At 42.9% G+C, this 24,373-nt stretch overlaps 1 protein-coding gene across 4 annotated transcripts; it reads right to left on the reverse strand.

Moving 5' to 3' along the window:
- Positions 1-4,019: 4,019 nt before the first annotated feature.
- OPTN (optineurin) lies at positions 4,020-24,046 on the reverse strand. 4 transcript variants are annotated; one of them, XM_055808455.1, is made up of 14 exons: positions 23,916-24,046; positions 22,947-23,126; positions 20,901-21,103; positions 18,163-18,321; positions 16,743-16,819; positions 14,570-14,701; positions 13,374-13,458; positions 9,824-9,939; positions 8,997-9,146; positions 7,884-7,977; positions 7,066-7,224; positions 6,238-6,368; positions 5,226-5,305; positions 4,020-4,985 (listed from the first exon to the last, which is right to left on the reverse strand). In XM_055808455.1, exons 2-14 carry the CDS (start codon positions 23,110-23,112, stop codon positions 4,864-4,866), a joined length of 1,674 nt encoding a protein of 557 aa, XP_055664430.1. In that variant the 5' UTR covers positions 23,113-23,126; positions 23,916-24,046; the 3' UTR covers positions 4,020-4,863. The 4 variants fall into 4 exon arrangements, with proteins under 4 accessions (XP_055664430.1, XP_055664429.1, XP_055664428.1 ...); XM_055808454.1 differs by lacking the exon at positions 23,916-24,046 and adding an exon at positions 23,680-23,757 and having other exon boundaries at positions 18,163-18,318; XM_055808453.1 differs by lacking the exon at positions 23,916-24,046 and adding an exon at positions 23,680-23,755.
- Positions 24,047-24,373: the final 327 nt, after the last annotated feature.

Below are 24,373 nucleotides of genomic sequence, written 5' to 3' on the forward strand. Positions count from 1 at the left end.
AAGTCCTTTGGTAAAAACAGAGATAGTGGACAAGTAGTATTTTGTGGACACGTAGCACTTAGTCACTTTAAAAAACAAATACATTTTATCTTATCTTTCATCTAAGGGAAAACAAAGGGGATGTACTCTTAAACCTGTGCTAATGGACATCTGCTGCCTATGGTCACCTGTCGTGATGGCTCATCTGCTGTCTGAACTGAAGTTAATGATGACAACAGAAAAATAATCCTCCCTGTTGCATGAACAGGTTTCAGCGTATTGTGGTTTTATTCTTGGCAGTTCCTTGTCCCTCCTGATTTGTACTATTAGACCTGCTATCTTTCTATGAAGAACTACTTCAGCTAATGCCCATGTCTTCCTGTTAGTATTCCTGTGCTAAGATCCTCTCTCTTCCTGAAACCTCTTAAAATGATTAATTTTGACTTGACGGATGCATAAGTAATTGCTCCTTTGGCCTTTCACATTGATTTTCTGTGTTTTCATTAAGGTTAATGCTCCTCAGATTAAATCAGCTCTATTATCATTCTGTTAGTTTGATTTTGGCCTAGTAGTGTTTCCATCAGATTTTGATCATTGCGGAATCCATAACTATCACAAAGCTCCCATAATAAAATTGAATTCAGGGAAAAAGCCCATAAATCCTGCTGTTGCAAGGAACCAATTAAAAGCCAATAAGAGATTGTGTCTGCTGGGAGTACTTGTAATTGATGAAGAAGGTTGCAACCAAGCTGATGAATAGGTTTTCCAACAGATTTCAGTCAGCTCTTGCGCCACCTGAAATTATGGACAAAGCTGTGTGAGGACATGAGCTATAGCTAACAGAAAACAAGATTCCCAACTCTAGAAGACATTAATTAGAACAACAGTAACAACAGCAAAATAAAAGCAACTTCTCACTTTAATTATAAGGGCAAAGAAGGGATTGTTTCTCCTGGTATTTGTAGCTGAGAATTCACTGACAGCATGACATGAAGAATACACTACAGGAATATTTTCTTCAGTCCAAGAAACATCTACAGGTATTTTTCTTGTGTATGTTTTACGATTATTCATCTGCTGAGAGTGAAACATAAATCTTACACAATTGAGGCCTTTGTTTTGAATTAATCAGCTCCAGAATAGTTTCTATTTCAGGTTTGAAGCAAAATACTGAGTAAAATATTGAGTCACAAAACTTTTTATTTCTGATTCTACTATTGATCTGTTCAGTGTATATTCTCCCCTGTGCTTTGGCTCTTCATCTGTAGGGCAATTTGGAGAAGCACTTACTTACAGAAGTAGATTGACAGGAGAATTTGTCACGTACAAGTACAATGTAATATGCTGCAACTCTGCCCATTTAGTTGTGGAATCCAACGTCCCTAAGGCTTTCTTCTGCAGAGTTCCATTCTCCTTAGCCCAACATCACAAGACGATGTAGGCTATACATATAAATTTCACTGCACAGGCATCTCTCTCACAGTTTGTACCATCCTCTTTGTGTTCAGAACTTCAGAGTACAAAGGCATGTTGATCAGCCACTCAGGACCTGGTCTTTGCCTTCATTTGGAAGGCAGGCATTCCTGCCCCCATACCTAAGAAGCTGTGCTGTTCTCTGTCTGCCATCCCTGATGGACAGCAGTAATGCTTGGACTTTGTACCATGGATTCACTTCTTTTCCTTGAGAATGGTCTGCATGACCTTGGCTGAAGCTGGGGGCCCAGGGGAGTTTTCCATGTATCCTATTACGCTGGAACCAGAACCCCTCTTCCAGGCACGTGAACATGCCCTTTCTGCTCACCAAAGCACTGACCTAGGATCTACTCAAAAGGCCCTGGTGAGCACAGCAGAGAGAGGACAAGCAACGACAAAAATGGATGCTGCTTTTAGCTAATCTCTCTCAAAACTGGAATCCAGTGTTTCTGGAAGTGAAAGCCCTCCATGAAGGAATTCAGCAATAAAGGGCGTGCACCAGTTGCTGTTGGTCACAGAACATAATCTCGTATTTCTTATGGACAGATGACACAGCTCTTAAGCCATGTCAGGGAGGGTGCACACGTGACTTTCACATATGCAGCACCCCAGTGAGGATGTCAGATGTGTGAGGGGACGTGTTTGAACACTTACCTCCCTGGTGTAGTGCTTGTGGGAAAGGGACTGTCTTTTTGTAGCTCAGCAGTGGCAACTGCTATCCCTTTCCGGTGTACACAGAAAATGAGAAACTCCAGATTTTAGGACTAAACACATTGCTAATTTTAGTCATAATTTGTCCTGCTATTTAACACCTTTCAATACATCTTCTAACTGAACTGTACTGTGTGATTCTCTGTGTAACAGGTATGGAACTAGCTGTACTTTTCAAATGAAGAAAAGATTGCATTGATGGAGAACTGTTGAGTCCTGAACTCATCTTATTCTGTCCCACCTCCTTTATCCCTTGCCCGATTTACTAAATCTAATGCTATTTCCTGTAACTCTTGCAATGGGCCACAGTAAATACTGTCAGCTGTCAGCGTTCTGTTCAGAAATTCCCACTTTGGACTACTTAAGGCTTACCTGATGAATAGTTAACATTACAATGCTCTTTTACCCTGATTTTGTATGTTGTGAGAATTTTTATTAAATAACTTTTTAACCATTTTATTAAACTAATGCTGAAAAGCTATTATTTTGATCCAGCTGCGCAGTAGTAGCAGTTTATAATGACTGTAGCACTGTCCTAATGAAGCTGAACACATGAAAGAAGTCAAATCACTTCCACTCACACCAATGCTGTGGGAAGCTTATGGTCCACACAGTCCTTCAGGGGGATTTTAGATGACTGCCTCCACAAAAGACATTTTCCTCACCTTTTCCCTTCTGCTTCTTTCTTTCTGCATTAGGAATATGCAACTGCCTAAAATTCATAGACACAAATTCCTGCTTGCTTGCCTTTATTCTGAACGACTTTTTAACTAATGAGTCCCTCAGGTAAGCACACCCAATGGTTAGAGCAAGGTTTTGGGATCAGAGCACCCCATCTTTTGTTAAAGCCATTACAACCGCACAAGTAAACACTAATTACAATTGCATTTTGTTATAGTTTTTCCCTTTACATAAACCTACTCCAGTAGAGGTGCTTTAGTTATAAATGCAGTTTCTCTTGCATTTTATTTTTGAGAGATCAAAGTATTTCCACAGATCACACTGCCTATATATGAAGGAGGATTCAAGCTTCCCATTCTGGCAACCCAACACCTCTGAGACCAGTGCACCACCATGCCAAATCAGGAAACATTCAGTATTATTGTAATGTGAACTTCAAAGTGGAAGGGTAATGGACTGGCATTAGCAATAAAACATTGATCTTTTATATTCAGGTTATGCAATCATCCCACCCTGCTCCTTCTGAACACCCAGCTCACAATTCTGGCAATCAGAATGAAGCGGACTGGGCACAAAAGAACCTTGCTGGTGCTCCACAGTAAGCCTAACAGACCTACCATGGACCATTTAGCTACTGGATTGTAATGAGCGGTGGCATATTTGCTTCCAGAAATTCAGTGCTGCCCATGGGAGGAAAAAAATAAAGATCTTTTCCTACACCAAGGTTGGCCGATCAGTCCAAACCCACATGGAGGCTTCCTTCCAACTGGGCAGTGCCAAAGTGATCAATGCTTTCTTTTCTTCAGCAGGAAGACGATGCCATAGAGAGACACAATTTTGGCCGAAGATTTTCATGCATCTCTTCCTTCCCTTGCCTGCCAGTTTCTACCAGTGCAAATGTTAGCTATTTGCAAAAGACATGAAACTCCTCATTTGCATGGATCCCAGCAATTTGCTTGGGTGGTTTCCTGGCATTCATGCTAGTTCATATTTTGTTAAGGGTTGAGTATTTTCCTCCCTTATGCAATGGCAAGTTCAGAACTGTTTCTTTGTTGAGATAAAAACACCAGGGAGAGCAAGAACAGAACTAATACACTATGGTTCTTTCTATGCGAGCTCATCAGCCATAGGTATTTGCAATCGTGTTTCACCTTCGAAGTATTCACAAGCATAGATAATTTTATACTTGCAACAGATTTATTTTGACATGTGAAAATCCATTATACTCCTCTTTTTAAATTAGGTTACATCCATCTCAGCGCTTTCTAGCACAATACTGTACAGATTCAAATGAATATTATAATTAAGAAGAATCAAGACAACACCTTGAAAATAAACAGTTCTATAAAACCAGGTGACTTGGGCACACCAGCAGCTACATGTATCAGACCTAAATGATCTGTTTTAAACCTTACCCACATCTGGCTAAAGCAACAAGTTACATAAGCCATCAAAAATTTAACATCAGATTAGTATGGTCACAAGGGCAGCAATAAAAATGCCATCTGGAGAAAGAGTAGGGTTCATTTCAAATGCTCAATGAATACAACACTACTCCATTTTGCTGAAAGCTTCTCAAACAGCTTTTTTAACGTATTAGTTTCCTGATATATATAGTATACAAGACAGAAGTATTTACAGGCTCACAGTACTTTCACTTGATCAGCATATATCCCATATCCCTTCTGACTTCAGCGATTCAGCCCCATTCTGTGGGCTAGCTGTAAGAGTATAGCTCATCAGGGGAATGTTCCTTCAAGATTTCATAGCAGCAGACACACCGGGAGTTCTTTAACCCATCCATGCTGTTAACCTATAAAAATTATTTTCCTAAAGCAGATTAAAAAGAGATGAGTGAGTACAAGGCAGGGTAGGTATTTTACCCTTTTTCCCATTGAATTAATGAGAAACCCCCTGAAAACCTCCTTCATGGGATGTACAGCTGAGTGTTATTTGAGCAGGAAGAAAAAAAAAAAAAAGTGGCAGGTGAAATTCCAGAAGATGAAGAATTGGAGGGCATCAATTAATACAGTCCATAACGTGAATCTGCAGTGTGTCCAAATCAGGTAGAATTTCTTCACATTTGGGACATGAATACATTGAGATATTCCGCTGCTCTGGCCAGTCTTGACTACCAGTTCCTGCAAGCAAAGAAGACAAATAACTACCTGTTATACTACTTGATTTTTCCACCCTTTCTGTGGAGTGGTTGAAAGAGGACTGGCTTGCTCCTAACAGTCAGACAATCGCGCTCTCTGCAGCTACCCAGTTGCCAAAATAGCCACAGGGGAGGTGGGGAGCTGCCTGCAGCCAAGCAAAGCTCTTTTAAACTGAACACAGCAGGCCCTGGCCCCGTGAGCTGGAGGGGTTGCTTACTGTACCTCTTTGGACAAGACGAGGTGAGTGCTCCCGATCTGGTGCCCTGGCTCCGTGACGATTCTGCATCTCCGCCAAAGAGTTTCTGCAAAGAATAAGTAAGTCAAGGGCTCTGAAAAAAGACTCAGCAAAAGGTGTCTTCCTTTTGTCTCCAGAAAAGGTAAGATGATTAAAAATAAAGGATTTGCAAGTAAATCATGTCAACTGGTCATGCATTCAGTTCACAACTGCTGCTCAGAAACAGGACGCTGAAACGCTGCTGCTTTGTGAGATCATGCCAGGGTTCTGCTGAAATCAGGGTCACACAATTGACACCAGCAGGATTTGGGCAGCTACACACCTAGGGATCTGGGGCGTGCTCCTCTGGAAAACTCCAAGGACTCTAGTTATTCAGGGCAAACTGCAAATTTTACTAAGTAGAAAAGCAAGTAACATCAGAAAAGGGGTTCAGTGTACAGCTAATGCAAAATGTAACTCGATTCTTCAAATTCTAGGCACTCTTCCTGTACCCATGGCTTCCACAACATGAGTTGAGGACACATGGTTAATATTTCTTTTTTCTCTTCTACAGCTAAGAGTGCTAAAATGGTGCAATTCCAGGGGATCACAGTACCTGAAACTATGGGTACTCACCACTGCCACCTGCAGAAGCAGCAGATATCCGGGGCACAAATGCAGCAAGCTTAGCTGCAGGTTCACCAGTAAAATTGAGGGCAGAACCCAAAGAAACTCACATGAATCAGCAGGGAGAATTTACCAAGCATGAATCATCCAAAGTGAAAACTTGCTAAGGCACCCAAATAAGAACTAATACACTTTACAGAGATCCTATCACAAAATTAAAAGTCAGCCAATTCTTCTTTTTTTTTTTGTCTTTTAAAATTCAAATTAACCAAGAAATGAATGTTTGCAAAGCTGTTTGCCTTTCTACTGAGATGCTACAAGACAATGTTAGTCACTCCAGCACATAGGGTAACAAGACAGTCTAAAGGCAGCTCAGCCAAAGTCTGTTCTCACCGGCCAAGATCTTCAAGGTTTTGCTGCTCTTTTAGCAGGTATGCCAGCTGGACAGCCAACTGCTCCTTCTCCTCATGGATCTTTTCTCTTGCTGCCCTCTCAGCATGGAAATCAGAACAATAAACCTCCATCTGAGCAGAGAAATGAAATCATGCTGAGAATTTGTAACTTAGACCGAACCATAGTCCTATGCCAAAACGGCAGATTTGTATCATAGCCTGAATCTACTCAAAACACTCCTGCAGCACCTACACACTGCAAAGCGAAGACCTGTACTACTTACAAGGTGAAGAAGACTTAGTAGTTTCTGGATTCTGTTTAAAATACTTCAGGTGTCTTATCTGGGCCGGTGCTATTGCCCTCTGCTGTTACAGAGGCAGAAAGGAGGCACAGACAAGCAGTGAGGGGGTGACTTGACTGATGACACAGACAAATCTGTGGCACAGACAGTGGAACCAGGCCAAGATGCCAGTTATGTGCCTTTAATGTGAGGCAGACCCTTTATAATCACTGTTTACACACACTGGTTTGAGTAAAATCATCTCTAAAACATATGCAGAGATTCTTAAGACAGTGGTTTTAAATACAAATCTATTCTCAACTTTTGTTTGTTGTGCCAGACTCCAGCATACGCAGTTCCTCCTACAGAATGTTAAGATATGGTGGTAAAGGCTCTCTAGGGATCTGCAAGGCAGGCTGAGTAAGGGCGTTATGCTTTGGAATTGAGGAAATGTATTCAGTATTCCAGAGTGAGCAATTAAATACCTCCTCCCAGTGTCTGAATATTGGTGGGGGGGAACTAGCCAATTTCTGAAGAAGAGCCAATACCTGAGCACGGAGCACTGCCATGGTTTCAAGGTCCTCCTCTTGCTTAGTAATTATCTGCTTCATTTCATCTATCTGGAGCTGCTTTGCTGCAAGGGCTTGTTCTGCCAGCTCCACCTTTGCATTCATTTGTTCCACCACAACTCTATCCACTCTGTCCAGCTGCAAGGAAGAACTATGATTATGAGATGAACTCAGAATACAACCCTGCTTGAAATGAAAGTTTGCTTCTTACTCCTCCTGCCCTTGGAAACCTTCCAATTTGGTCATCAAAGGAAGACAGCAGTGGTGACTGGTATTTTATTTTAAAGAATAGTTCTGAGCTTTCAAACTACATTGTATGAAGTTAAAAAAGAACTCTCTAATGGACACTGCAGAGGATGTTTCCCACTTTCCAAAATTATACAGAAGAATCTGGCACTTCCACGGAGCCTCAGTTATGAACAAGACCTCACTGTGACAGCCATTCTATTTAAGTTTACAAAAATATTTAGAGGTCTGCCTTCCCACAGCTACAAAGAATGCTGCAGGAACACCTGTATGCCTTTGCATATCAATGATCTCCAAGGACTGGACTCCACACTGCACTCAGGTTAAACCTTAACTAGAAAACACCATGGAAGTACTGATGTGTGGATAAAGTTTTCTTTAACTGACAGCACAGGTTCTAGGTTTATCAGAGCAATGCTGCTATGTTGCCTGCTATATTATATGGAAGGCATGACTCTTGTTTCCTGCCCAAATTTGTTCCTAGATGCAGTCTTCCATCCCCTTCCCGCTCCCCCCTAATTAATTATGATTTCTTCTTCTGGTGAGTTTACCTCTTTGATTTTCATTTCATCGATTGTTTTCATTGCCTCAGTGAGTTCAGAAAGGAGTTTGTTATATGCATCCTGCAAGCTACTATATCTTGCCCTGTTTATGACAAGAAAAGAGGTGAAAGTTTGAAACACTTAAAAATTACTTGAAATCCAAAATATCTGTTAGAATTTAGAAAAAAGCTACCACCGGTTCCTTGCCAATCAGTCTGCATTTCTGATGAGAAAAAAATCATTCTCCATGTCTCAACACCTCTCTTCCAATGAGTTGTGTGCTGCTCTATCCAGGGACTGAGTCCAAACAAATGTCCTTACTGATCATCTGTGTTTAATGTTGAAGAATCCATCACCCAATATTTTTATATCAAACTCACAAATTCTGTTCAAAATGTAACACCTCTCTTAGGAAGACATTCAAGTCTTGACTCAAGAGACTTCAAGAGAAGGAGAAATGATCAGAAGAACCAGACACAGACTCCAAAGATAACGAGCAGCTTCTCCAGCAGCTGAAGACAGGTCCTTCAGGAAGTTCAGCTTGGACTGACATTTTCATGCTCCTTACATGGACTGCACATGAAAGGGAGCAGGGAGCCAGAGCAAACAGTAAGGCTCTTTACCTCAGCTTCACTGCACGCTTACTGCAAATATACTGCAGGGACTGCAGACCTCTTCATTAATGTCACTTTCCCACCACTGTCACCACCTGACTTGTCCCCGCCCTCCAAGATGTGGACACATTTACCCCTGCTAGTCAGTGGGACAGCTGCTGTCACTTTTCTGCTTCCTCTGCTTGTAGGTTATACCTGAGTGTATTCCACCTTTGGCTTTTTGACAAAAGGAAGATACAAGTCAGAGCTTATAGCTCAAATTTTCCTATGCGAGGTGTTCAGTAGAAGAAAGAATACAGTTTGGGCCTAATGTGGAGACTCCAAATTCAAAGTGACGTAGATTATGAGGCAAATGCAGGTTTCTAGTTCAGACTCTACAAACATAACATGGTTTCAAAAGAATACAAAACTAGTATTTTCAATCCGATTCCCTTTTGGCAAGGTTCCCTTGGACTACTCTTCCTCACCGACAATACCTCCCTGGAATATAAACACAAGTCATACTCACTTTTCTTCATGCGTCTTGGCTTGTTCCAACTTGACCTGTGCTTGCATGCTCTCCACTTGAAGTTCCAGCTTCTTGTTGGTGTATATTAGCTGCTGCTTCTCCTCCAATTCCGATGCAGCAGCTGAGCTTTTTCTTTCCAGTGCTTGGCACCTGAAAGAAGAAGGAAAAAAGGTTGATCTCTCCTGTTCACCTTTTCCTGATAGATTTGGCACACTAGGCATATTACAGAAAGAATCTTTGTGTGGTTCACTTTAAAGGTTTATTTTGATGAAGACCAAAGAAAGTCAATAATGAATCTATACACAACCATGAGAAAAAAAAGATACTGAAACCCACACTTACTTTCTTACTACTACAAATCTCAAAGAACTGGAATTTGACAGAAAACTAAGCAGCTAAACTGAGGGTCTTGTAATCACTTTTTGCAACCTACTCAACTGGTCTTCAAAAGCACCGACGGTTCCTGTGAAAGGGGTCATAACCAAGTCCCTTTGTTTCTTCCTCTAAGACTAGAGCAGGGACTGATTATGTGAAGCAGAAAACAGGAAAGATTTGCCTTTATATCAGGAAGGGTTAAAATCCAAATCTCGAAATTCAAGGCACTGGGGTTCTATTTGTAGAACTAGGCTGGCAGCTCAGATTTTCTGACAATTACTGTATTTCTGTACTTTCATCTCCACTTAAAAAGAAGGACGAATCTTTTACAGCATTTCTGTGAAACAGATATTTAAGTTGGCATTTGCAGAGCTGCTGTTTCCCAAGGTGGGAGTTGTCATACAAGTATATACTGTGTGTCACGGCAGAGCTTTTGTTCTTCTGAACCTTACTTTTCTTGAAGCTTCTTCTGAATCAATTCTGCTTCTTTTAACTTCTCATGGGCTTCCTGAAGCTCTTTAAACAGAGCACACACTTGCAAATTCAGGTTTTCTACTTCACTGCCAACCTTTTAGGGGGAAAAAAAAAAAAGAAAATTACAAATGGAAAATTCAAGATTAGCAAAGTTGTAGCCTAAGAGATCTAAGCAGGAGGAAGGAAGTATCATTCCTCCTCCAGAGAAAGCAGCCCAAGTCAGTGTGTGCTGTTATAGTCTATACTCAGTAAAACAGCCCTGTCCCCAAGGCTTCACAATTACCAATTAATCCTAAATATAGCAGAACCCCATTCTGACTTAACACTTTCATAAAATCCAGGTGACTCAAAGACAACACTACTACAGACTTTCCAGCACTGGCGAGAGTACACCTCATGCAGATGGGAAACACATCTACATTTTCTTTCTCAAGAGTTCACCATTTAAAACACATGAGAAAAGCAGACAGACTTGGTGATTTGTGCCACTCCTCTGAGCAACAGTTACAGTCTGTCAGAGAAACATAAACAAATCATCTATCCCTAGGTAGGCTTCCAGTCTGCTAGCATCAGTGTGCTCTTTAGAAAGAGGCATGACAGCAGTTGCAGATCAGATGCAGCAGTTTGGAAGTAGATGAGGCAGATGAAATCCTTAAGACTTTCTACTCCCAGTTATATCCTGCACTGGCATTATTCCTTCCATTCTAGTTTTCTCCATTCTGGTTTTGGGCAGAAAACAAAGAACACGGAAGGTTTTATGCACTGTAATTTATTTCAATTCACATGAAACCCCTCCAGCCAACTGGCACTCCCCCTACATATACCAACCAGCCTCTCCTATGCCACATACATGAGAACCATGAGTCTGGAAGACTGCAGTTCTTGACTTTTTGAAAGAGAAAGTGCAACCCCAGATGGTAACTCTGTTACCATGCATTCATAAATCAACTTTGCAAATCAAGATTATTTCTAGTGCAACTGTAATCAGTTTTCTTATGAGTTTCTGGCCCTTTCATTTGACCTTCAGACCACAGGAAGATCACTGAAGGATCCTAAAGGTAGGCAAAAAACAAAAGGAGGAAAGAAACAGCAGCTGGGTTCTCCTCCAACCAAAGACACACAGGACACCTCAGAGTTTCAATTCTTAAAATATATCCCCACTCTAGAAGGCATTAAACCTGTGATTCCTGCTGGTTTGTAGTCTCTGGAGGTACATCCTGGAGTTTTCCTAAAGAAGCACCTGAATCTTTTCATCATGCTAGCATCAGTTTAATTGTCCCTAGTACTGTAATTTTCACTGATAATATCTTATTAAAGGTATGGAAAGTCTTCAGTCCAGCTTGGGAATGAGCTGGGTGGCTGTGGCTAGAAAGATACCAAGTGTGTCAAGAGCATGCTGCTGTTCTATTTCCTTGAAGAAAAGCTCCAGTTTTCTGACAGTGAAAGTCCATCACTACCCCAGGAAACTGAAGCAAGAGAAGTTGTCCATCCATGATGACACATGAACATTTCCAGTTTTCATCTCAGAGCAGAAATGTGGAGCACAGCCAGTGTGACTGAGGCAGGCAGAACACAATTGTCTACTCACAGATGTGGCTGAGGACACTCTCCACAAGCTGCCTGAGCTAAAATCATTCACCAGTCGTACCAAGAAAAAGGGACTGAACATAATGGTGTAAATACTCACAAAGCACATTGCACTACACTTTCTCTATCTACCATCATAGCTGCAAAACAAGCCATTAAATTAAGCAGCAATCCAGCTAATCCAATCACACTCACAGACGAAAGTACTGATTTCTGTAAGGTGATGGCATTTCAATTTGCAGAAAATTATATATCAGTAGAAACTGCCTTAACAGAAAACACGTCAACAAATGAAACCATGTATCACTTGCAAGAGTCTGACTTCTAATGAAGCTGGGCTGTGAATTCTTGGTTCCTGGTGAAAGCCATTGTAATTCAAGAGATTTTACTTAATTGGAACACAATCAATCCATGCTTCTGGAAAGCAAGTCTGTCAGCCTCGCTGAAAGAAAAGGCTAACCCGACTCAAAAAAATCCCATCCCACAGTACAGACTGTGTCTCCCCAACACACATCTCTTACCCGGCCCAGGAAAGGAGCAACACCTAAATCATAGCCTCCTAGATCTCTGCTTCTGGGAAGCTTTCAAGCAGCCTCCCAGGAAAGGCAGAGCAATAACTGCAGTTAATTCATCTCAGGAGACCTGGCTGAGGTTAGTGTCTAGCTGCTGTTTGGCAGAGGATGTGCTCTAGCCTCTTCTTCCCCAGCCACTTCTCACTCTCCAGGGCCAAAGCAGGTTTGGAAAACTTCCCTCTCTCCCAGGATGTCTCCAAATGCAGAGCCCTCAAAAATGGTCCATGCTGCACCCTCACGTTGTTTCATTAAAGATCTACATTTTACAATGGGAGCAGATAACTTAAGCTCTGCTGACAAGAGCCCCCTGAAGAAACCTACCAGCATATAAATGGGAACAACTGCCATCACAAGCGTGTAACTATGCTGACCTCAGTATCAGCACTTAGATGAGGAGCATCTGGCTCAAGCTGTAACTCAGGCAAAGTTGAGATAAAAATACTGGAAAGAATTAACTGAGACATCATCTGCTTTCCCTAGAAAGGACATCTCTTGGCCTGACTGCAAACTGGTCTTCTTGTTTAACCAAGCCAGCCCTGCCCTAAAATACTTGTCCTGGCCTTCAGAAGGGCACAGGTCTCCAGCAGATCCCATAGCGTATTTGCTAGCCCCATGCAGCAGCTTGTCAGATAATCCACACTACCTCAACCTCATATAAAGGCACTCACTCCTAGTTGCCTGTATTAGGCAGTTGCGCTGAATCTGAAGGGATCTCCTCTGCTATGGGAGTTTCCATGCATACTCACATAGAGAGGCTTACAGCCGTAGGCACATAAATTTAGGTGTCTGGATGTGGAGCTGAATCCCAACCCCAACATCCAGTTGTTGGATCACACCCTTAATTGCAAACATCCAGACTGATTTTGCCTGGAACTGTCTCTTGATCCAAGACAGTTATGCACCACCATTGTAATACATCCCACCAAAACCATGAAAAAACCCCAAACCAGGTGCCATATGAGCTCCACATTTAAAGTCTGTTTGACAGTATGCCGTCACTGGATTCTGATCCAAAAGCTAACCTAGACAGCTGTGAGGAAATTAACTCAGTCTAGAAGACTTTCTGGAGCTAGAAATGACTGCATCTCACTCTGTTTAGCGAGTGTGGCCAGGATAATGAGGTATACCTGCAGTTATGCCATGCCTCCCTAATTCTTGGCCACCAATCTCATCTCTTTTTGGTGGCTGGTGTACTTTGGAACCACCTCTGAGATATGGACTGAAGGGTTCAAAATTCACTGCCATATCCTGTGCAGGATATTTGCCCCTTGCTCCCTGAGTGCAAGTGGAAATGTAGTCCCTGAGGTTGCTGGCTTCAACTAGTAAGCTGTATGTTGTTAAATTTCAGCTCAGGAGGACATGTACTTACAGCCTCTGAACTCTCCTCTTCTTCCTGTGCAGTTTGTGTCCCACTCTCCAGGCAGTTGCTGGTTTCCTTCTCCAGCTTTGAGAGTCTGGAACAGAAGGAGCCAATAATGATGGATTTGGCCTATATTTGGAGTGAGATTGTGCCTATTCAAGGATTTCATGCAAGTGGTGTAGCCTTTTTCTAACATCACAGCCACAAACAAAAGCACAGACTTGCAGGAAAGCCTGCAAAATCACAGGGTTCCTGAAGAACAGAGGACACCCAGCATGTATATTTAATGAAAATGGATAAATAAGTCTGCAGGTGTGGTGAAGGACAGTGACCAATCTTTGGGTACAGTCCAAAACTTCCAACTCTTTGGAAATGGGTCAGTCTCTTCACTGAATCCAGTAATTAATACTGCCTCTATTTTCCTTTGATATTTTCAGAGGCTGAGATTTCTAAGAATCCTTTGGTTATGGCCCATTACCTTTTCTAGGAAGACCATGTAGAAGCAATTACCACGACACCAACCTTTCATAGCAGATAATGTCCAGGAAGTCTTTCTCTGTCTCTGCGAAGTGGGGATTTGGAACAGCTACTGCTTAGGCAATTTTCCACACCTGAACAGTCATGGCAATTTACAGCAATATAACTGAACTGAAACAGACCCTCATGTACATCTCACTGGGAAAAACTCTCTCTTAGGCAAGTCTGGAATTAAATTTGTTTTAGACATTTCTAAGGAGCTTTTGCAAGCTCACACATTGCTAAATGTAGCCTGTCGATATCATGAAGACTGTAATCCCCGTTTTATACATAGTGATTTGCTTAAGGCCTCACATGCAGATGATTCATACAAAAACAAATAACTATGGAAGAGGGAGTGGAAAGAACATGCTCAACTAGTCATTATATCGTTCTGACATAACCTGGGGAAAGTTCAGACCCAAGGATAAGTGGGTAATTTGTCTTGATCTGTGGTGCTATAGGAAATAATAATAAAACATGGAAACTCTTCTGGCCACAGAAGAGAACCTAACAGGGATAAACCACATGACTACCACAAAAATAAGTTATTACTACTGAGTGCTTGGGAAATTCCCCATCCAGGTCACACTGATATTTCAGTGTGCCTCTGATTAGCCACAGCCTTGGTAGTTGCAGCAGCCCTGAAAGAAAACAGCTCTAAATGTTAGAATGCACCTACTCCATACCTCTCTTTGTGATCCTGCAGAGCCTTCTCAAGTTTTTCCCTCTTCTGAGTTTCATTTCTAAGGCAGCAGAGCAGCTGGCTCACAGTTAGCTCCTCAGACTCCAAATTCTTAGATTCATCTGCAGGTTTGCTCCTGATTCAAACCAAACCAGATGTAAATAACAAAAGCTATGATTTTACTAGAGCACTCCCTTATCCCTAATTCTGGGATCTAGTCTGAGAGGCCACCATTTCACACAGTGCTGAAAACCAACACTGTGAGCAAGGGGCTCATTCCCAAGAACCAACACTGCTAACCACAGTCCCCATGCAAGCAAATGCAGTCCTTGCTTTGCGCAGTGCTCAGACAGTGCCCTTCAATCTGGGGGAAGAATCTAGTACTTAAGCAAGCAAAACAAAAGCAGTGAAGACAATACAAAAACCAGTGCATTTATTCTGACCTACTTTGCAGCCCCTTCTGCAAAGTGCTGCTGTCTGTTCCCAAAATAACATTTTCTTCCAATGAAACATGCAACATTTCTTACCCCATTACATTGCTTTCCAGAAAAAAAGGCACATTTCACTAAAAATGGTCATCAGACCAATGCTTTTTTTCAGAAAAAATCTCGTGTTTCACCTCCCTCATAATTCTATTGCTCTTTTCAAAATTGCATTATGCTAATGTAAAAGTGAACCAAAACTATCTGAAAAATAAGGTAAATGAAATACAGTATTTCATTCCCTCCATTTGTATGTCTGTCTAGACAGAAAATCAAATTCCCATACATATACGGCAAGATACGCAGGTTATATACACTGTACATTTCAGAAGCTCAGCTGTAAACCAGCATGTGTTTAAAACTTTGCTTTTGTAGTTCAGAAAAGAAAGTAAAGCGCAGTCTTCTATGTGCTCATGAGAGCTAGAAATCTTTGGTGAGCAAAATTCAATACCCCAAAGACAGTGTGCAGCCAGGATATTTTAAGTAAATAACTTTTATCAGGGGATTTTTAGTGCACAGTTCTACTCTTACAGAAATAAACCCGTCCTGAGTATATCACATTTCTTTGAACCTGTTAACAGCACCTGTCTAAAGTTTCAATGCTGGACAAAGACACGTAGTGACACAGGAAATATTTTCAGAGGTACATATGCCCCTGTTCTTGAAGATATGGCCCAGATACTCATCAAAGGGAAGCAAACCCCACAGAGAATGTCTTCTCATAGTCAGCGTTCTCAAGCTACCACTAATGACAAGCTTAATACCTGCAGCCTGGTCTGCAGTCAGCGACTCTCTCGGTTTCATCCATGACTGTAACTCCTCCCCCTCCAACACTTGCACTTCTTAACTGCACACTGAGTGACAACTTTTCTATGTCACTACATTAAAATGCTGCTCTCCCTTGCAGCGACAGAGTGACAAGCTATACATATAGCATAGCTTTCTGGGCTGTTGTGCCCTTAGCATTTTCTATATCCTTTCCTTCGAAAAGCAAAGGCCACAAAGTAATTACAAGAGTTCAGCCACAACCATCTAGCTGCTAAATTGAGCCGTATCCAAAATGGAAAGTTTAATAGTATCAGCTGTCTATGTCCATAAGGAGTAAAGGTTCAGCTAGGGGCAAGAAAGTCCCTTGTGGCCTGGAGCTGATGTAAAGATCAAATTTTGAGAGGTAACCTAAACAGAATGCTGATATCTTAAGCCTAGTAACCTGAAAAATAAGAACTATGTTATTGCAGTGTCTGTCTACTCCACCGTGATACGCTTTACACCAATCACACGCAACCAGAACAGACAGGTTCAGATGTGGAAACTACAAGACCTCTGATTCTTACCAACATCATTTTAATTGGGTAGAGGACAGATACTCTATTAAATGATCTCCAGTGACTAGAAGGGAGGGAGTCCCTGCAGCCTCTATCTTTTCTGTTTGGCTGAAGCCTGAAAGGTTGGCAAGTCAGCATGTACATAAATGCCTGGCCAACTGGCCAGAACATGCATTCCCTCTTGTCAACTAGTGAAGATTGGAAGCAAAAATGTCAGACAGCTGAAGGTCTTTCTGACATGGTAGGAAGGATGCAAGGCCACAGAAAAACAGGATTTTCTAGTTCATTCCTCATAGAAAAAAGTTCCCTCATATTGGAAACAAAACACATTGTCTGTGTCTAAATCATAATCACACAAGAACCTACGTACATGTAGATTGCAAGGTTACTGGTCATTTCACCACTATTCCCTTGATGTTCCTTTGCAGTTCTATTTATTTCTCCTTCCTAGGAAAGAAAAAACACTATTAGCTTGGTATTTGGACTAAGCAGGGGACATTTTTATTTACTTAAGGAAGAAAAACAGGGAAGACTACTATCATGGCAACAAAATTAAATAAAACTACAAATGATCCGTTTCATGTTTGGAAATTCATAAATACTTCCCTGCATCTCTTCCAGACTGATCAGAGGAGAGGAACAATGAGATTTGGCCTTCTTTGATCAGTGACTTCCATGGCCGCTCTCCTCTATAAAGACAACTGGCACCACACAGCAACAGCCATCACTGCAGGTGACTTTAAGTCTCCTGCCTCCCCAAAGAACCACTCTTCTTTCCCACTACAGAACTCACTCCTTGGTATCTGTAGCCCAAAGGAGAATATTTGTAGCAAAAAAAGGAGAATGCATCCTTGAAGGTTTCCTGCAGTCTGAAGTTTTCTTCAACAACTCCAAACAAGTTTTAATTAAATTCTCCTGAATTTTTTTTGCACTTGTACTTTCCAGAGAGGGATCTGCTATTATGGAGATAGCAGAGAAACACATTTTCACATTTTGCCTGTGAAAGTTTTTTAGATACAGGAACAGAAGAAAAAGTAGACTTTTGTGCCTCTAGGGAACACTCTAAATCTTTGCACTTAGTTTGGTTTGCCTGCATCTCTATGTATCTGTCAGTAGAAAATGAGCCCCATTTTCAAAAGAAAATGCCCTTGTCTGTACATAGGTGTTGCCCCTTAACAAAACAGCACTCAGGTTCCCAGGAATTCCGACTAAGATAAGACTCTTAACATTTTGAATTAGTCCAAAGTCACCTGCTGGACCATATTGTTTTTTCCAAAGAATATTTTTAGTGTGTTGGAGGCTATCTATGCAATTAATTCACTTTGAGCATGGAAGTGGAAGGACAAAAATAAACTCCTTTACTACTACATCTTGTAAAACACAAGTGACCCATGTCAGGTAATCTAAGAGACTACAGAATCTTCTAACTTGGAAAAGATCTTTAAGATCATAGAGTCCAACCATGCAAATCTTCTCCCAAATCCACTGTCGCTCTATCTTGTGTTACTGCTGTTGCTGGCAGTGTGCTGTTCCCTCTCTAAGAGGCATAAAGACTTTTCATTAACGCAGGTATAGATTCACCCTTTCTACTACAGGAAGACAGGGTGCTAAATACCTCACTGTAGAATGTCATCAAGTAAACATTGTCACTGTAATTACACTCAGACCTGACTTCCTCATCATTTAGCCTGGTGAGAGAAGAAAATTCTGTTTGCCAAAAAGGGAGGATCAAGGTGGAACTAAAGTTTCTGGCCGCAGGTCAGTGTGTTCTTTTTATTCCCTTCACTTACGTTCATCCCAATCTCCACAAAGGAATCCTCTGCTGAGGAGATGTTCAGCTTGACCTGCAGTTCTGAAATGATGGCTAGCAGATCTGCCTTCTCAGCCTGGAGCCGCTGCACCTGGGATTTCAGCTGCCTTGCTTCCTTCTCGGGAGTCCTGCAGCCCTTCTGGGATAAACCAACCCTGCATTAGCCAACCAAAAGGAAACACCAGGCAAGGACCACAGAGCCTGAACATAACAACGGTGTCCCACATCCCTTCTTCTCCATTTAGGTTTGCCTGGAAAAGCCCACTGTACAGATCCCTAAACTACATTCTGGTCTACTAGACTGAGAAACCAAATTAATCAAACAATAAGCATCATGCTTCTGGAAAACATAGGTCTGATCTCTAATTGCACAGATATTAGGATGTAAATCTTTGCCTGAATCTATGCCTCTCACTACCATGCAGGGTCTCAGCCAGCCTACAGAATTATTGTCCAGAACGACTGTATTTTTTCACCCATATCCTTATTCCTCTTTCTCCAAATCTACCCAAGATTCTAGGGAGAAAACACCAGTGGGCAGAGAGCTTATCCACATACCCCTTTCAGCCTTTCCCCGCCACGTAGCTTCTCTGTACCCCATCTCCATGTATGTATCTCTCCCTGTATCCCTGACCTTCACACAGTCCTATATCCCTTCCACAAAGCCTCTGTCCCTCAGAGATCCTCCACAAACTTAATCTCTCCTTCCAGTCATGACTGTCTCCTTTACCTTTTGCCTCTTTCCTTTCCCAGGATCGTCAGTCTTAACCCTCTGCATAACCAGGAAGCCTCATTTTTTTCTCTCTCCATTAAATGCCTCTCCCCATTATGAAACCTTCCCTATGAGTTTGTTGCTTCATCATTTTCCAGTCTGAGCTTTCCATCTCCTAGTAATGGCTTTATTACACCACATACCATAAATGTAAATTCTGGACAATTCCTGGAGTCTGAACTGCATTCTAAAAACTTTTGCTATGCTGACAGTGTCTCTCATCCCACAGTACCGCTCCACCCACCCGACTTGCTGCTGTCTCTGATTTTGTGCTTATGCTGTTAAGAGGATGCAATTATAGTTGGCTCTAGTGAAGAAGAGCTTTACAGCAGTCTGTGCTAACAGAGATACGGTTTTGAGAGAAAGCCTCCTATAAATGCTAGTTCATCACTAAGGTAGGCAACACAATATGTCTGTGATTTACTCCGAGTGAAACAGAGATGTCACTTAATGGCAGCAATGGACTACAGACTACCTCAGTTAATAGTAAAACACAGTGGTGAGAGAAATTTGACTAATTTTAAATCAGTCTTTTTGTTAGAGGAATTTTTTTCATGCTTTTTCTAAACAGTTCAAAAAAGAAAAAGAATTAAAGTAGAACTAAGGCATTCAAGAGAGAATGCAATTTTGGCTTAAATGAACTGTCAGCCTGAAAATCATAATCAGAAATTAAAACGCTGCTGTTTAAATTACAGTTACCACTGACTGATAAAACTGCAAAAATCAGGGAAGAACCAGGGCTTACTCTATGAAGCTCTTGGAATGAGATAATTAAAAGTGATTTATCTTTACTTTTCTGAATGCTAGATTACTCAAGCAGGTTGTCAATAACATACTTTAAGCATTCAAAGTGCAAGAAGTTCTAAAACAGGTAGAGGCAGAATAAATTCTCTACTTCCCCTTAAATACTATTCCAGATTTATGAAATTCTGAGTTTCCTTGACAATCCCGAAACACAACTTTTAGTCTGTAAAGACTGTGTAAGCAATACAATCACATTGTTTATACACGACTTTCTTCCCCCCCTTGTAACTTCTAAACTCACTAGCCAATTTTGGTTTACATGCTGAAAAAAATTCTTACAGAGTTCCATCAAATAGGCAGTCAGGAGAGGAAAGGAGAGTCTACTAGTGTCTCCATTGAGAAAAAGGCTAATACACTCATCCTTCATCAGGCAACAGAGAATCCACCTGGGTCCAGGGTGTACCAGATACCAGGATACATCAGTTTGGCTCTGCCTGAAACTTCTCATTAAATACCTCTTCACAAGACCACATGGGACACAAAGCATGTTTTATGTTAAAAGAGTCTTCGTCCATACATGTCTTTGGTCCTACATGCAATATGTTGCCTGGCTACTAAGCAATCATCTGCAATAATAGAAATGATGTCTTACAGAGCCAAAGGTAAGACAGACGGAGAAAGCTCAGTCAGGCTCAAATGGGGCAGCAGAAGCACAGATCTAATCTGACCACAGTAAAAGAGCTTTCATGAGAGAATGAGTAATAAAAATAGATGGCAGGTCATGTTTTTGCTTACATGTCAACTTCTCCCCAGAAACACAAATTAAAAAAGTAAACAATCATGAGACATAGATAATCTAATGAGCAATGGAGGGACAAAGTCAAGAAATACCCAACAGAAAAGAAAAGTTAGCAAGAAATGTTAATTATTGTCAAGATGTTAAATAATGTCAAGAATGTTTATTATTATTGTTAATTAAAGTATTTACAAATGTAAATTACCACAGGTGTGGCAGAGATTTCTGCTACTACACTCTGAGAAACCTCGCTTCATAAAAAAAGTCAGGCCAAGAACTCTTGTTAGAGCATAATGGTAAAAATGGAGCCGTTAACAAGTCTCCAAACCTCCCACTATGATGAAGGGACTGAATACTCCAGACTTTTGATTCAAAAGCACGTTAATCCAAGCAATTCCTTACTTACTATTTCAGATCCTTCTTCTCTTTCCTTTAAGCTCTGAAGTTGTTGCTGTAGTTGTTCATTTTCAATGCACTTGGCTAGCAAGCACTGCTTAGCCTCCTTAAACTTTAACTCGTAAAATTCTCGTTCTTCTTTCTGCTTCTCTCGCCAGATGGAAAGCTCCTCATATCGGTCCTTCATAACTTGGTTATGCAACTTCATGGCTTCTAAATGACAGCCAGAGACAAGATATTGATTCACATTAATACACCATCAATGAAACAGCAGATTTCCACTACACTGAGCTCAGCATTCTTCAATATCAAATGGATTAGCCATAACTGGGTATGAAATGTGGACCTCCTTCTCATGTACCTTAAATACTGAACCAAAACTAAACACATTAGAGTCCGTTAGCACAATAATAAATACCATTAAATCCACTGCTGAAATCACATGCCCACACTCTCCCACTTCTTGACTTATTCCTAAACCAAGAAGTACAAGCAAGAAGTATTGTTCTCAAGAGGTACTTGTTATCTTGCTGCGTGTGTTATTTACATGATCAACCCACACAAAACTACTGAACTGAGATTCTGAAACTACTGAGACTTGGTAGGGAAAACAGACATCCTAGACTGGCAAATTACTGCATGGAAACACACGTTATCAAATCAAATGTCTCAAATATGCCTTACTTGAATATTTGGTTAAGATTTGATTGAAAGTATTAAAAAAAATATAACCAACAAGTTACGTCAAAGTCAGTTCCCCCTGGCTAGAAAGCCATGCATATGTAACAAAGTCAGTATGCAACAACATCAGTCTTACTATTGCAAAATGCTCACAAGATTTTTTTAGGAAGAGTCAATGATTAAGCGTTTCAGACTTGTTTTATTTAAAGCAACAAACTCAAAGCCAGTTGCTTGAAAATATTTTATACATTGTATCTTCCATAACTTCCATTATGTCCGGATGTGGTATTATGAATTGCCCACAAATTCTTCAGGTTATATAAATAAATGTAGAATGAGAATGACTCTGCAAGGTATGAGTTACAGCAGCTGTAAATATGGTCCCTGAAACATTATCTTATATGATATAGGACCTTTTAGCAAAATATTGGAGGTACTTCTAGAAACAACTTTCCTGCCAAATATCCATGAGACTCCAATGCAGAGAACTTGGACCAGGTCCAAAAATTATTCAGGTAGAATTTAAAAACCAGTGTAAAATCACAGCACACAAGATACGTGACTTCATGCTCTGTTGACATATAAACAGTGAGGTACCTCTGTCTTTTACAGAGAAACTTTCCAGATCCCTTGTGTTTCGCTTTATCTATTTGAAAAAAAAAAAAAAAATCATATCTGACACCTAAACTCCTGGGATCCAGAAACAAATCTATCTCACCTGAAAGATTCAAATCATTAGGCATTTTCAGGGAAACCTCCTCGTTTCTCCCAGATAGACCTTGCTGTGGCCACCACTTCCTTCCGAAGTATACAAGGTACTGCCACATCTAAATGTTCATAGTCTGTACTACAGACGGTGCACGACAGCCTGCTCCAGTTCCCCTCTCTGCCTGAGAGGATGCAGCTCCTTTCAGACAGCATCCTAACCCAGACTGTTCTGGGCACTGTGCAGTACCCATCCCTCCTGATGCAACTATGGCAAAATGTTGGGCAGCTCCATTACAGACTGACTAAGAGTCCTAAAATACACACCAAAAAAAGCTTTTAGAGGGGGATGAGCAAAAAGCATATCTTAGCAAGAGATTTTTCACCTTGCCTTCTACAATACACAGTGCTATACTGCTTATATGTATAATTCTAAAGCAAAAAAACCCACCCATTGGGCTGTTCTCCCTCTCATCTTCCCTACTGGTTCAATTTGATGTGTGCTATCTGACTGGGCTTGCAGAGTTGTTTATACAGCGAATGCTACCCAGACACAAAATGTTATCCAGCAAGGGCAAATGAACACAGAATTCGTACTCATAGGACAAAACACCCCACACAGGAGAGTTGGAGCTTTTGCATTTCAAGACCAGTCCACGTGCACATTCACCTTTTAGCTCGTTGTTCTCAGTGATTAGCTCTTTCATCTGTTGTACCATCTCTTCTGGCGTGTAGGTACTAAGGGCAGGGGCAGCCACGCTGCCCATTCCGTTTTCCATTTTACTCTTGGGATGCCCTCCATTTTCAGCAGGATGGCTCTTCAACTTGCTGGACATCTCTGAAGCCTCTGCTACAAGGTTTGCAAAGAGAAAACTGTTGATTTCTTGCCCAATGAATGCTTATAAAGAAAACATAACTATACCTTCATTTGATTGAGACAAGCGAGCCACGCATCTTAGCCATGACACAGAGGCACCTTCCAGTCTCTCCCACCCCGCTACACCAGAGCGTCCGTGCACCTCCACGTCCCACCGACCCCTCCCAGGCCTGCGGGGCTAAAGCAGCTGAGCCCCGAGCCGCCTCTCGGGCTGGCCCACCCGCCCCCGAGCCACTTCCCCCGGGAAGGGGCCAAGACGGGCCCAGCTCCCACCGGCCGCCCCCTCCCGCAGCAGCCCCGGCCTGCCCCGAGGAGCGCGGCCCGCCCGGCGGCCCTGACAGGCCCGGGAGCCGCCCGGCAGGCCAAGGTGCCGTTCCCGCAGATTTTTAACTTTCATTTTCACTTTCTTGTCCCCCTTTACCCCCCCTCCCGCACAGCGGCACCCCGCCGCGCCACCGGGGCAGGCCGAGGCGCCGGCACCCGCCTTTGCCCGGACACGGCCGCTCCGAGCCGCCGCAGCACGCACACCCGCGCCCCCCGCCTTCCCGGGCCCGGGGGCTGCCTCCGTGAGCCGCCAACCGGAGCTTCCCCCGCTTGTCCTTCCCCGGCGCGGCCCGCCCTCCCCGCAGGCCCATCCCGGGATCCGCCGAGTCACCGGGCGAGCCCGCCCACGGCGAGGGAAAGGGCCGCCGTCCCCCCGCGCCGGGCCGGGCCGGGCCGGGCCGGGCCCTCCGCAGGGGCAGCCCCGCCGCTCCCGCTCACCCCGTCACGGCGCGCCCATGGCGGCGGCGGCCCGGCTCAGCTGACTGCCCCCCCCGCCGTCCCCGCCTCCGCCTCCTCCCCCGCCGCGGGGAATTCCCAGCTCCGCGCCGCCGGGGCAGGCGGCGGGGCTCTCGCCGGTGCCGAGCCGGGCCTCGGGTCCCAGCGCCCTCCCGCGCACACGGCGCCTCCCTCCCCTCACACACCCGCCGGTGCCCGCCGGGGGCCCGGGCCTGCCAGCCTCGCGGGAGCCGCAGCAGCCCCCCAGGAGAAGCAGGGCCGCCAGCCCCGCGGGGAGCATGCTGCCCCTCGGGGGTGAAACCGTGGGTCCCCGCGGGAGAAGGCAGCGAGGGCAGCGCAGATGATGCGGCGGGGCCGAGCGGGGCTGCGCCAGGCCTGTCGGGGGGCCGGGGTGGCAGGTGCGAGGCGAGGGACAAGGGCTCGTGGCGCTTGCCTGGTTA

This window comes from Falco peregrinus, chromosome 6 (genome assembly GCF_023634155.1).
Source record: "Falco peregrinus isolate bFalPer1 chromosome 6, bFalPer1.pri, whole genome shotgun sequence".
In the NCBI taxonomy this organism is placed as follows: domain Eukaryota; kingdom Metazoa; phylum Chordata; class Aves; order Falconiformes; family Falconidae; genus Falco; species Falco peregrinus.

Excerpts from the sequence above, each read along its gene's own strand:
- OPTN (XM_055808455.1), bottom strand. The coding sequence starts at position 23,112 with ATGTCCAGCAAGTTGAAGAGCCATCCTGCTGAAAATGGAGGGCATCCC. Across the intron at positions 7,978-8,996 it reads GCCAAGACGCATGAAGAAAA|GGCAAGATATAGTAGCTTGC; the intron begins GTGAGTATGACT and ends TGTCATAAACAG. Across the intron at positions 5,306-6,237 it reads AACCTTGAAGATCTTGGCCG|AAACTCTTTGGCGGAGATGC; the intron begins GTGAGAACAGAC and ends TATTCTTTGCAG.